The 14,238-nt window shown below is 40.4% G+C and overlaps 1 protein-coding gene across 1 annotated transcript in view; it reads left to right on the forward strand.

Annotated features, from left to right (window-relative positions):
- Nucleotides 1-11,272, forward strand: part of LOC105564048 — a 17,988-nt gene extending 6,716 nt beyond the window's left edge. Inside the window, exons 2-3 of the mRNA XM_012016140.1 lie at nt 10,382-10,521; nt 10,770-11,272. Coding sequence (XP_011871530.1) covers nt 10,382-10,521; nt 10,770-10,868 — 239 coding nt within the window. The 3' untranslated portion in view covers nt 10,869-11,272. The remainder of the gene's footprint in view (nt 1-10,381; nt 10,522-10,769) is intronic.
- Nucleotides 11,273-14,238: the final 2,966 nt, after the last annotated feature.

Raw genomic sequence — 14,238 nt, forward strand, 5'->3', positions numbered from 1 at the left:
CCAACTGTGTATAATAAGAATTATATTATAGATAAATTAGGTAGACGTAGCTTTGAAATAATATGAAACTATCGACTTTCGCGTTATCACTTTGTTGAAATATTGAAAACACTAGAGAACTTCAGTAGGCATTATTAGTTGGTCCGTAATCACTCGAATTAAAGTTACGCGCTACCGCAAGATGCTTATATAATGTTAATGAGGAAACCAACTCGATTGAACTTTTCCTCGTTGGTAACGCGAGAAAATCAAAGAGAAATCGCTCTTAATTTTTCAATCTTACTTTCATCATCTATATTAAGTTTTATTTCATATAAATGTTTTTATTAAGCATTGTAGAGGAAAATGGTTTAGAACTTTTCGACTCAGTTTTTAACAAGAAACAACTCTATGTAATTAGTTTCTGTGTCAGGCTCAAAACTTTTCAACCCACCCTCGTAACTGTGGAAGAAATTTATGTATGTACATACCATCAAATCCCGGAGGAAATCTCTACAAAGCAAAAGTTTATAAAATGCGTAATGTGGTATTTTGTATAGCCATTATTAAAATAGGGACGAAATAATTCTTTTAAAGGAGAGTGATGGACACAGACGTTATAGACAAAAAACGGTTATAATATATAATTAAATAGAGATGCGTAATTTTAAGTAATCCTTCATATTCGTACGGAAATGACGGAACAATTAAAATAAATTTAATCATTAAATTAGTCAATTAATTAAATATTGAATGGTAAGAAAAAGATAGAATTGTTCCATTAATTCTCGTAATCCGCGACAAAGAAGCGATGTATGTGACTAGAACAAATTAAACAACGGCAAATAAAACGTTGCATCTTTTTTCACGATCGGAACAGTCGATACAAGTAGACGTTGCACGTTGGTCGAACTATTTTTATTGAACTTCGCAGCACGAGCGTTTCGAATGGGCTTTTAATCGCTCGGCAGAGTGTGTGGGGAACGTATAATTAATTTTCAGAAGTTCCATCACGAAGTTTCGGCTCACGTTTCTAATTAAACCGAAGCCGAACGAAAGTATTTGAATTAGTTTTCTAAAAAGCCATTTTTTTTGTAGTAACCACACGCGTCCGAAAGTCGCTGCTACTGTCGCGTGAAAATATCACGAGATATTATGCACATAGTGTGCAAATATTGCGCTATGGCTTTGCCAATGATTCGCATAATAGAACAATAATGAATGATATCGCGTATCTTGATAATACGATGTTCGGGAACATGTGTAATGGACACCATGCAACATATTCAAAAAATTTTGTAACACTGTTATTATCTTGTAATCGAAGCACAGTGCCACATGATCGGTTAATAATTTTACATAATTCACTACTTTGCATGTGTATATATTGCACGTTTCATGTACAAGTTTAATGTGTGTTCGTTGTCGAAATAATTTGCATAAATTCGTACACGCGCATCGTACGTGATGCTTAAACAGTTTCTCCGTTTGAGAAAAGTCCACTTTCGTAAATTCCCTTTAAATTCAATTATTTTACTTGCCGCCTTGCATATAGATAAAGGATTAGTAGCATATTTTTATGAGATACATATCATTACTGGACAAAGAGATCTTGTGCGTTTTAAATTATATATCTGGTTCACGAAGAAAAGTTTTTGGATCCCTGTTTTTTCGAATACACGCAGTTCTCGATATTCCTACGTATCACTAATTATTGCCCAGTAAAGTAACAAACTCGGCATCTATATTACTCCGCATCAGATCAGTTTTCCTTCTCGTATTATTTCAATCCTGAATAAATTATCGTTATCTTATGTAATTAGATCTGAAAGTATAATATGAGTCGGCAACGCAGAAATAATTCGTTAGGATTAAAATTTGCGGTAAAAGAAAGAGTAAGAAAATTATCTCGCGATAGCATAAGGATTAATATCTTCCTCTGTCCAACCACAGTACAGGTTGGATTTGCTAGAGTGAAATTCAGGCACACACATTGCGAGAATCGATAACGCACCGCGTTCAAATAACGGTTGTCTAAACCCGGTTGTCTAAAAGGCCCGGAGAGATTTATACATAGGCAGCGGTGTTTCGGCCTACGTCGAGCGAGATTCATATATTCACGATTCGCGGGTAAACCGGCATTTTAAACGCGCGGAAAAAGCCGAACGTATACCGCAAACAATCGATAAAAACATTTATACTCCGAAACGGGTTACCAGGTCCCGGGAGTCCTATTTCTCGCATTACGAAAATCTCCGGTGGAATATAAGACGTGGTCGTGCCGCGTCATAAAAGGAAACGTGATGTGTGCTCGAATGCCGTTAATGACGCATAGCATTCGTGAGAATTACATCTCAAGTCCGTGGCCGCGAGCAGAGGAGATTTAATAACGAGCCATTAATCTTACTTAAGCGGCTGCGAGATAAGCGGCTATATGAAATGACAAATTTTTGGCGATGACAAAAACCCCCTCCTTCCTAATCCTTAATTCGGATTATAAGTAGTGCCACTTTGTGTGCTCGTTGAATATTTAATTGCAACGAGGTACGAACGTTGAAAGCGACATAGAAATGAAGACGAATCTTTACTGGTCTCTGTACAATAGATCTACAATGTGCACAGAGTCGTAACAAAAAGTTGAATTTTGATTTAAAGTGTACAATTTAATTGGATATGCCCGTTTGATATTATGTAATTGGATTATCCGATTATATTGAATCGGACATTTTTTCTCAGTGAACGTAAAGAGAAGCAATGTTTTAACAGTTAGAAATATATGACTATCGACACACACTGTCTGCCGTGCCCGCTTGCGATGTGTGACCACACTCTGGGAAAAAAAAAGTCAGTTACAACCCATTTTGGGGCCCACAATTAGTAATCGAATTATTTAGATTGTTCGTAACTCTAATCTTTTACGAATTTTATCCCGCGTAACTAAAAATCACAATTAGCTGTTCTATCTATATCCAAGATATTAAAGTAATACTAATCAATTCTCTCAATTAGTTCTGTCGATATTCAGTAATGCAAAGCTAATTTTCACTTAAGTGGCAATAACCGAAATGTTAAGTTGCTTAACTACATCAAAAAACGGTCAAAATTTTTCCCAGAGTAGAGTTACGAACAATCCAAATATTTCGATTACTAATGGTGGGCCCCAAAATGGGTTATAACTGTCTTTTTTTTTCCCAGAGCACTGGACCGGGCGCCTAAATTATTTGGTACTATTCGTATTCGCCAAGTGTTTCCTAGCTATTCGGAACATCCCTAGTATCTACGTACTAACTACAAGTCCGGATGATCGCTTCGCAAAAGTTCGATGTGACGATTCAATAATAAAGAAAGTATAATTGTTTTGTTATTGGTGCGCACAATTAGAGGTGGTGCATCCAGATTGGTGCAATAACGAACATTTTTGTACAACAATTGAAATGATTAACGGCCCATTAATCGCGCCAGTGTGGTGACGAAATTTATCACTGGCGACGCAACGGTATCACAGCGCGCGCAACGCGTGCCCTTAGATTCTGTCTGCACTTTAATGCACGTCTGCTTTTCGCGAAGGCTGTCGCAGTACGTACGTGTTTGCGCGTCTTCTTCCTGCTTCTCCATTTCGTCTTTTTACCCGCCAGTCGTTCGCCTCGGGCGACCCACTTTCGAAACGGACCGTATCGCGTGAGAATGGGACGTCGTCTTGAGGAAAAGATATATTTCGTTATTATGAAAATAGCCGATCTTCAAAGGGTAAGATCGACGCTACAACCGTTTCTGGGGCGGACGGATGGTAGAAACACGAGCGAACGAATTTCTGCGAAACGCGTATCTTCCTTTAGAGACCACTCGGCACTAAATGCATGATTTATGTGATACTCGAAATTGTAAAAAAAGGAACGGTCATCGAGAACGAATGAAAATATTCCGTGTGTAGTTGCAGCCAACGCAGGTAAAAGGATTGCACGTGTTCCGAGATAATTGTATAAAGATGCCAATAGATATGAGATGTAACATATTTCAGCCATATCAAAAAATATTTTAAGGACGGATTTCCTACGCAACAAACGTAGAGACACTTTTTTTGAAAAAAAAAACTCTATTTTCAAAATAAAGTAATTGTGCAAGACCCGCTGAAAGCAAATGAGCAGTCGTTGAAGATCAGAACATTCTTTCTTTTCTGCGAAATTTGCAAAATCGCGTTGGGTGTCGTCGTTCCGTGACATTTACGTAACGAAATATATTTTTCCCTCCAAAATGTATCATCGAAATTTTCCAAAAAATTTGTACATATTTGTAAATTCACTAATGTACTGTGAAATTGTCAAAATTAACTTTGGAAGAAATACGTTTCTGTGTTATACTAAAAGTGTATAAAATTTATCAGATATAGCATATCCATAATCACCGTCACACGTAAATAGCGAGGTATGCGAAATTCCATTTTTATACGAGCAGAAAGATATTACTACTTAATAAAGCATATATTTTCCTACGCTCACTGATTGAGTGTACTTTACTTTCCCCAGAGTTCGAATGTACACTCAACATACACTTCGAAATTCGCAGGAAAACACGCAAATGTATATTTAGTATTTTTCCGCGTTATTTCCGTAATATACGTTATGTGTGTTATTAAAATGCCATTAGCGTGTGCATATTGTATACGTTTCCGCATAAAATTAATCTGTAGCTTGTATACGGTCTTTATACGGATTTAATCACATATATTATATAGAATTATTCGCGCAAAGATTAAGAAAGGGAAACATAAAGCATAGAATTTAATCCGCGCGCGTACACGTAGAAACGTAGAGACACGCGATTACTTAGAAAATATACTTTCGTAAAAAAAAAAGGACCAGCCGGCTGATTTTCGCGAGTCAGTTAACGTCAAACGACCGTGTTTGCCGACGTGAATTACACAGAAGAAAACTTCTCCGTCATTCGAAAGTACTAATTAAACTGTGGGGTGCACTTTAACACTTAGCGGTGATTTGGTTTTTGTACATAGACCGCAACTCGTCCTCGCGATGTCTCGCATTAAACACCGGTTTGCGTGCGACCATTAAAAAATTTACCTTTAATTTGACGTAGGAACGCGCGCTTGTGTCTCAACAATAAAAAAAATAGCGTCGTGATGCGGTACACTGCACGCTAATATCGCGTTTCTTCTTTCATTTTTAAATCTTGGTAAAGTCTAAGAAAAAAGTTTGTCGTTACTTTGAAAGAGAAAATCCGCTTTATTGATAATAACGTTGAGAAATAATATTAATATTCATTCTATATTCTATATTAATATAATATGCGACTCTCGATACTTAACTTTTTAATCTTTCATGAGATAAAATAATTTGTTTCTAAGAAAGTGCAGCAAAATTCGTATTTTTTTCTTACTGTTTTTTAATTTACACCGCGTGGATATTTCATGTAGATTTTTGCTTTAAAAATCTAGATTCTAAGGCCGTAAGAAATCCTCTTTTTTTTTCTCGTGATGTAGACGCGCCACGCCATTCATTTACTTCTCTCGAGCCAACGAGGAGTCTCTCATATAACAGCGTCGTATAACAGGTCGAGTGATTTCACGCTCCTTCAACTACGAACGGGACGCGAGGATAAATTAACAGGCGATGTAAAAAGATATTATAGAAAAGGCGATGAAAAAATATGACAGGCAAAAAATGACGTCGAAAATTTCGCCAGGATGCAGGTGCGAAAATGTAATACATTTCCGTTATATTTGGCGAGATAATACAAAAGCGGTCCGAAAGTCTCGCCAGGGGAAATTTTCACGTACATCTAGGGATTGCACATCATTCGTATGTTTCACGGATCCTTGCATGCGAAATTGTTCTCTCGGCGAATCAAATTCTTGACACTACAAAAATAGGAAAGCTTGACAGTGCCCGATTGAATACGTGTCTTGTAACACTTATTGCGAACGATACGTTACAGCGGATACTATACGTAAAATTATTATTCTATCTGTTGCCACATGCCGCAACTTAACGAAATATTTACTATTTACTATTTTGTTATACAGTAGATATTCGTGGGAAATTCAACAGACCAAAGTGACGCAAAAATCGCGATTTGTCCGTATGAAAAATTTAGTGAAACCGGAATTTTACGGCATATAATTAATACAGGTATTCGTGAAACAGTAATATCGAATCGAATATTACTAGCGAAGCATTTATAGGGGGATTAAACGTTAATGAGCATGACGGTCTCTATCTATATATTAATCGGATCGACTCAAAATATGGATCGGAGATATCGCCGATATTGACACGACATTTCAGTGACTCTCACTAATTGCTACCTATATACCAGGGGCTCTCGTTAAAGCCACAAAGTCGACCAATGTGGATGCCAGCGTAAAATGGATGACTGGTCGCCAAAGCGCGAGAGAAAGAAGCGAGAGAGGGAGACAGAGAAAGAGTGTCAAACGTTTCCTCGTAATTATAAAAGCAAAGTGGAACCGACACGCTCGCGTGACAGTTTTATCTTCCAGCCTCTTCATCGTTCATATATCAATTTGTGATTCAAAGCTTACAACGGTCGCGTACACAAAGAAGAACAATTTTTTTTCACAGCTTCATCCCTTTCTCTCCTACTTGCCGACAATGTGTCAGCTCGGTACGCCAAACCCTATCCGAGTGGTACTTCACCCTATGAGCGAGATCAAAAATGGACGGCAGATAATTTAATTTTCAGTGTAAACGCTCGTGTTTTCCTTCTTATTAGCGGTCGTGATACCGAACGTCACGGTAACGGCGCATTTATGCAACTGATCAGTACTCGTACACGTGCTGAAACGTTACATTTTTCAAATCGTCGAGATCGAGCCATTAAAAGTTTTATTGAAATTTCGTATCTCTGATGGGTACCGTAAATGCGCTCGATGTAACATTAGACTTGAACAGGACTGCCTTTCTATTTTCGCATATCAAACTGTTTCATGCATAATTTTCAAGCGTTCACACTTAAATAAGTCAATTTTATCATCGGAAAATCATTGAATTTAGATTGACTTGTTTTACCCAACAGCCTGCATTATTCCGCTCCACCCAATTTACTCCTTCAGGATAGACATTTTTTCCCCGAGAGAATACAGTAAATTCTCGAAAAGTGTGCATAAACGCAAATTCGTAAAGAAAATGCAACGGGATAACTTCTAGAAAGTTGGCATTCTTCCTTTGGAATCTCAATTGATAAAATTCTTGAAAAAGAGTTCTAACGATTAAATGCTAAAAATGGGAATCCGACCTTTATGTTTCGAATAAGAAATTGATCATAATTTCCCTATCTCAGTCGGAATCGATTCGGGTCGCTTTTCTTTTCGAAAAAAAAACTTTGAAAATGTTATCTAGAATTCTCGAGAGAAAGTATTGGGTCAAAACGGTGTCTAAAATATACTTAAGGATTCATCGGAGCCGTTTAACCCGGAAGGAAACGACTTTCCAACGGAGATCTAAATACTTGGCGGAGTTTTCAATCGGGATGTTGAAGATTACGGTAAAGAGGAGAGCAATGCCTCCCCCTGAGGTGGGGTGTTTCCGATGCTGTATATTTCACGCGGTTAGAGTTTCGTGTTGAAGCTGGATTAAGCTGAACCCTGACCTATACTCTGACTAAAGCCAGAGTTCGTTTCGGCGCGAGTATGCTCGCCGACTGAAATATTCACCGCTCGTCCGTTTCCGCTCTCTCTTTCCTTCTGCTTCTCTCTCCCCTACGATCACGACCCTGTACTCTTCTTGCGAACTTTTACACGCATGTACTCATATCCACGTGTTCTCCTTTGGACAATAAAAGACCATAAAGAGAAAGGAAACACGACTCACTGTAAATCGAGAAAAAGTTTGCTGTTGCTGATTCAATATTTTGCGTCTTACTTAGCTGTTGTCTAAGTAACATGACGGATTTGCAAACAACTGAGAACTGAAACGTCCAATGCGATATCTACTTTGGCTCTTTTTGAGGAGAAATTAATGAAAAAAATGGATCCGAGAGTCGTAAACGTTAAATATAGATCTGGTTTAATCACAGATTAATTATCACAATTTCCTTGAAAACGACAAACTTTCTTCATTTTCTGTCGTTTCTCGATACAGTAAACATTACGGATGACGTACAACTAGAAATTCCGAACTCGGTAACGTCAAAGTATACTCGATGATACCATATCGAGCCGAGAGGCACGCGTTATAACAGGCGTTATACCAATCCATTACCGAAGTGTCGCGGCTTCGATACACCGTTAGCGTAGATAGCTAAGGTTCTCTCTCTATTCCGCGGTCCAAATAGCGACAAGCAACTTGGTGAAAGTTGCGATATGGACGTGACGGATGAAATATTTGATTTTTATTGTGGTGATTTACGTGTGTAGCGGAATGAAATGCACCATCGTGCGTTCTGGCGACTCTCACGAGTTTGTAAACCGCTCGTTGACGGGACGCACCATAAACATATCAATTGCAGCTAACGCTCTATGTATTCTCCTGAAATGGCTGGTCTACTCTAGATTTAAAACGTTAGTTGTAGAATTATAAAATTGCGAAGCGCGTAACAAAAGTGCGCACTTATCGTCGAATCGAACGTCGCGTTAAATGAGATTATAACGGCATAGATTATAACTCGTTAGAACTTTGCCGTCGTTTTGACGTGCTCCCGCATAATTGATACGGAGCTGTGTGCCCGCGCGCGACTGGAAAACCGTAACTCTTCGCGTTAAGCGCATTAACGTGACGTGTTTTTTTCCCCCGCCAAAATATAGCAAATATTCCAAGTGGATAGGCGAATCCATAAAACGTCACGCGCGTGCACACACCGAGGGATTTTGCGAAAAAAAAAACCTAAATTTCCGCGCGGAAAATGCGCCCGCAACGACTAGCGCGTGAGACGCGAGAGACATTTAATTTTTTTCATCGAAAATATTTAATTTTTCCCGGCACGACAAAATTTACTTAAAATGGAATATCGCATGCGTACGCGGCCATACATACGACGCATGATGCGCTTGTGAATAACTAATCCCACGGTTGGTGCAATAACAGACGCAAAAAGGGGACCGCGAGAGCGTGAAACGAGAGAAGGTGGAACGGGGCGAGCAAAACGCGGAGATAAAATTGAAGGAAAACGAAGAACTGGGATTATGCAGAACGCGGTCACGAAAAAGAGGGGAGGGGAAGAGAGAGAGAGAGAGAAATGCTAATCTTTCGACTCGTCATCCAGTGCATTCACTGACGAATTGCACCTCGAACCTTTAAACGCGTGCCCTGCATCGCGTATTCTAATAAAAAAATATCAGCAGTGTAGCAAACTAGGTACAAACAAAAAAAATAGAGATTAGCGGATATCGATACGTTTGCAACGAAACAAACGATAAAAGGTATTGCAGTACACGTGAAACGGCAAAATTGAACGTTTTATGGAGCCAATTATTTTTGTTCCGAAAAAGCATATTGATTCAATTGATAATAAATTAATAATAAAAGTTAATACGCATTCCTATGTTACCGTATTTTTACGTTTGTGTATGTGTATTTTTTTAAATACAAATAGTAAATTCCATTCGCACTGTCCTCGTAAAATGCGTATACGGTTTACGATACACGCCCTGGATTTTTAACAATTTCGAGACACCGCGGGGAGTAACTTGGCGAGGCAATGCTCCCGAGATGCATAAATCCGCTTTTAAGGAGTACGCTATTCCGCCAAGTACATTATAATCGCAGGTGCATAAATTCACTTTGACCAAACGTGCTCGAATGCAGCTGAGTGCCTCATTACAATATTAGAATGCGCATGGTAACATCGACCTATCCGCGTTACGCCTGAGCTACGTACGATCGATTTTATGTCGAGCTATAGCTGATTTCGACTGCCGTCGAATCCGATAATCCTATCCATTGACGAGCCATTACGCGGAACATGTCTTTGCCGTGGGCAATTATTTCAATGAAATCATGGAAACGCATACACCCGAATGAAAGTGGGATAATTAACGATCATTCGATTTAATTCGACGCATCTGTTTCACTCGAAGGCGAAACGTACACAGGCGCGAAATCGTAATTTAAGGTACTACCGAAATATCGAATACAGAAAAGTTATTGAAAAGCGATTTCCGATTGAAACGGTATTATTCAAACGGTTTCACGCGTCGTTTAACGATAGACTTTGATGCATCGAGTTACAACAGCTCGAAACGTCGCTTACAGCTTCTGTCTTTGCGGTCAGCTTCGATATGTCGCGCGTCCTACACTATTGCGATTGACGGACGACCGCAACAGCATCGCCGCAATCACTAAATGCAAAACCGATGGGTGCTCCGTCCCCGTCCCGCCAAATTCGGGCCCCTCGCGTTTCTACCGGCTAATCCGTTTTGGCGTGCAAATTGCAGCCGACGTGCCGCACAGGCGTGTGACACGTTGCGATTCTTCGCGAAGCAGCCGCCACGTTAATCGAACGCGTGAGTTTCGCCACGTGATGCAAAGACAACGTGAGAGTCGGCCGGCGACAGTCTTAGGGGTGGACAGGCAGGTGAGTGTACTCGAAATACCACGTTAAACTGCTGCAATGACTCGGCGTCGATAAATAATTAAATCAACGAGAAACGCGATTAAAATTATATTAAACGTCGCGAAATATTTTCCGCTAAAAAGATTTCAGCTTTGTATCGTTTACCCCGCAGTTTACGCGGATAATTCAGTTTAATGTATATAAATATCCAAGTATTTAATATTAAAAATTAAAAATTACGCGTTTAATTATCGTTTTGCCCTCTTTAGGAGGAGATTCTCGCTCCAAGAACACAATTAAGAATTTCAAGTGGAACAACTAGACGGATAGTCGGACCCCGTTCGTATTCCCGCATAGACCGAGTGTGACCTGTCACCGTTGTCGTCATGCGACTTGCCATCGGCGCAGTAGCCATCGCGAAAGTTGTTCGGAGACGGAAACGAGCGGTCGAGAGACGAATCCAAAGTCACTCCTGAAGAGGAACGAGCCTCGAGGGGTGCTCCGGAATATTTGACAACATGTTTCCCTAGACGGTCGTCGGAGAGGAATCTTGCCAAGATACATACGTACGTGCATATGTGTACGTCTTAGGATTTGCCGCACCATCTGGCCAAGCGAGCTTGCTCCGCAGCATAAATAACGCAGCTCCCTTCATCGAGCGAGTAGAATTACATTTTATTCTATGATACGTTGTCATTGAAATATTCATTGTTTTATCTTAAAAGTTTTCAAACATCTCTGTGAAAGAATCTCGCACACGGAGATAATTTTCTCCTAAAATTTACCCTGAAAATCATCCATACTAGCGAAATGTATAGTAAAATTTCACAAAACTCTGATAAAATTCTCCGAAATGCCATGTCGTCCCACGAATACATGATTTTCAACACTAATGGCCAATACAAGTGTATCATATATGTTACGTGGCGACAATTCAGACAATCTTTACGCAAATTGTTTCTATTTGCCGGAAACCCAGCGCATTTTTCACGAAATGCGCCTTTCGTGCGTCAGCGAATTCTGCCACGTTTCGCGAAACATACCAACGTCCAACGAGAGTTCTAATGTCTCTACCGGTTTTCATTTGTGCTGCAACTTTTCGCAAAAAGAGATACTTGTTGGGTCAAAACTTTAGGAAAAACCAAAATATATTAATGACTCGACTGCACCATCGATCTTACTTCAATAGACGTACGTCTGTCGCCGAACGTTAACGTGAGCAAATCGTAAACCTCAGCGAAACGAAATTTAACCAAAGTGCAGATCAGAATGTAATTTAGCACGTAGCGAAAGATGCAAATATTCTTTAATGTCATTAAGGCGACAGCGATAATAACGATGTGTTGTTGAGCTAACGGGATGACAGGCGCTGCTTTCCTTACCGGAAGGCATTCACCGTGCCAATCTAATGTCCTTGAAGCACGATAAGCATGCTCGTGCTGTTTAGGGCCACGAAATAACTTGAACTGCGCGAGCAAAGATATAAATGCCGGAACACCGTCTAAAGCACAATTAGCCAAGTTGGTATGGGAGCGGAGCGCATCCGAAGTTGAGCCGGGTGTTCCAAGGACTTAGCCGTTTCGCTGTCCGAAATAATAGCTGCAATGACATACATAGCTGCGCGAGATGCGCGCCAAGTGCATGAAAATTCATCGACGAGCCGCGCGACTAGCGTTGCAACGCGAGAAACGCGAAACTACGATGGCGCGGAGAATGCGCCGAGTGAAATCTCTCTCTCTCTCTTTTTTTTTCCTTTTTTGGCTCTTTTTACTCCGACTCCGACGTTGAGATTTTCGCCGCGGAGAGAAATGTGAGACCGGCTTGATGCATTTCGTTACAGCGCGGGAGATTCAGTTAGCGTTTCTTGGTTGGGTCCTCTTTTTATTTTTGTACTTTACGGCGCGATCTCGAACGCTACGTGGCTACGGCCGTGTAATATCGTTTAATATCGCACAAGCGTTTCGCTTCGTACGCCAGCGAGCGCGCATTTCATTAACACGACCCGCGATAAGACATTACTGGAGGAGAATAGTTTTTATTTTATCATTTTCGGCTCGTAACGACGCCCTATCGTGGAAAGACGATTTCACTCAAGGCACTATCGATGTAACAACCCGTTATCTCGGCACAAATCGGATCGCTCGCTAATGTTAATGCGCCGAGAGCACGATAAGCGCATGCCTCGAAAATGCGCTTAGCGAGGGACATTTTACGCAATTCGCGGCACACAAATGTTCAACTGGGCGTCTCTAACTCGATATTTCTATATCTGTTTCGTACCGCGTAATGCGGGCAAAAAGTTAGGTTGTTATCACAAGTTATGCACATTGTACGCATGAATCTTTTATACGATAGTCCGGAGTCGTTGGAAATGCTTCCGTATTATTCAGCGAGAAGAGAATACATTTTTTACAGAGTATATTCAAAACTGTCGAGCCGAGCGTGAAATTTCGAATAAAGTGTTACACTTTGAATGATCGCATTGTCCGAGCGCAGAATCTCGATGAAAAGTAATACATTATGCGATCCTTTCTACATTTTGTATCTGTACACGTATATAGAGACATGCGGACTGTACGAAAATATGCGGCCAATAAACGGGCTTGAAAAGCGCAATGAACGAAATTGAACGAAACGATTGGAACGAACGATGTAGGTGAGAGCCGAATATATATCGAAAGGATTAATTCATTTTGCTTGAGGCTGTCGTTGAACGCAGGGTTAGTGTCAAATCTCGCGTTTCGTACGTTTGAGTGAATTTTATTCGATCTACCTTTTCTCCATCGGGATACGCGACTCTCAATCTCTGAAATATCACTGATTCTATCGCGTATAAATGATCCTTATTCGCGGAGCTGCAATCAAGTTGAAGCGGAGCCACGTTTCTTTTACGCAACACGGCACTGACTACGCTCTCTCAATTCAAATCATAAAGTTCGTAAGAGACGACCGTCTGTAACTGTCGAGCAAACGGTTGCTCGTGAACCGCGTGCGCAACGGCGCTCAATTTGGAGATTGGTGTCCATTGGAATTGGAAATGAAATTTCGTAGACGTACGAATAGGGGCGAGCACAGGCGTGGCAACACGTTACGGCCAGAGAAGGTAAAGCGCGAGAAATGTACCGTGCGCGCCATCGATTTTGCGATTGTCGATTTATGTTTACGGGTCCACCTTCGGTACACGGTAAACGATATCGCATCGGCAAAAAGAAACTCCCGCCCCATTGTCATTGTCACCGTACAAAGTGCACCATAAACGATAGATTCACAATAATTACAGACAAATATTTTACGTTTATTTTTAGCTTTCTCTTAAGAAATTATTATTTTCGTGGAGTGTACTAACTCGTGCTAGCAAGAAACTTATCAAGATATCTTTTCTCCATTTCTAATGCCGATACTGATTGGCTGTCTCGCTTGTGCGATACGACATACTTCAGTCGTGTTATTTGCAGCTGTCAAACCATGCGAATTTTTAGAGAGAGCAAATGGCGCGCGCTTGTCCCTTACTAAAAAAGAGATGTTACCAGCGCGAATGTCGTTAATATCGAACAGTTAAGGCCCTTCTCCGCGATGCCGATTGATCTTCTCGAAGCGCGATGTGCTTCACTTCTCTTTTAAATTCAGAGTAAATGAAGGTTTACAATTTAGAAAAACTAGACATGACAGAACGCGCGCTTCGCGCGCGCTGTTTGTGGTCAAGCATTGTGTATTTTTAAGAATTTGCACACACGCGAA

Source organism: Vollenhovia emeryi, unplaced genomic scaffold, assembly GCF_000949405.1.
Source record: "Vollenhovia emeryi isolate VEMERY1.0 unplaced genomic scaffold, V.emery_V1.0 DF939169.1, whole genome shotgun sequence".
Classification (NCBI taxonomy): Eukaryota; Metazoa; Arthropoda; class Insecta; order Hymenoptera; family Formicidae; genus Vollenhovia; species Vollenhovia emeryi.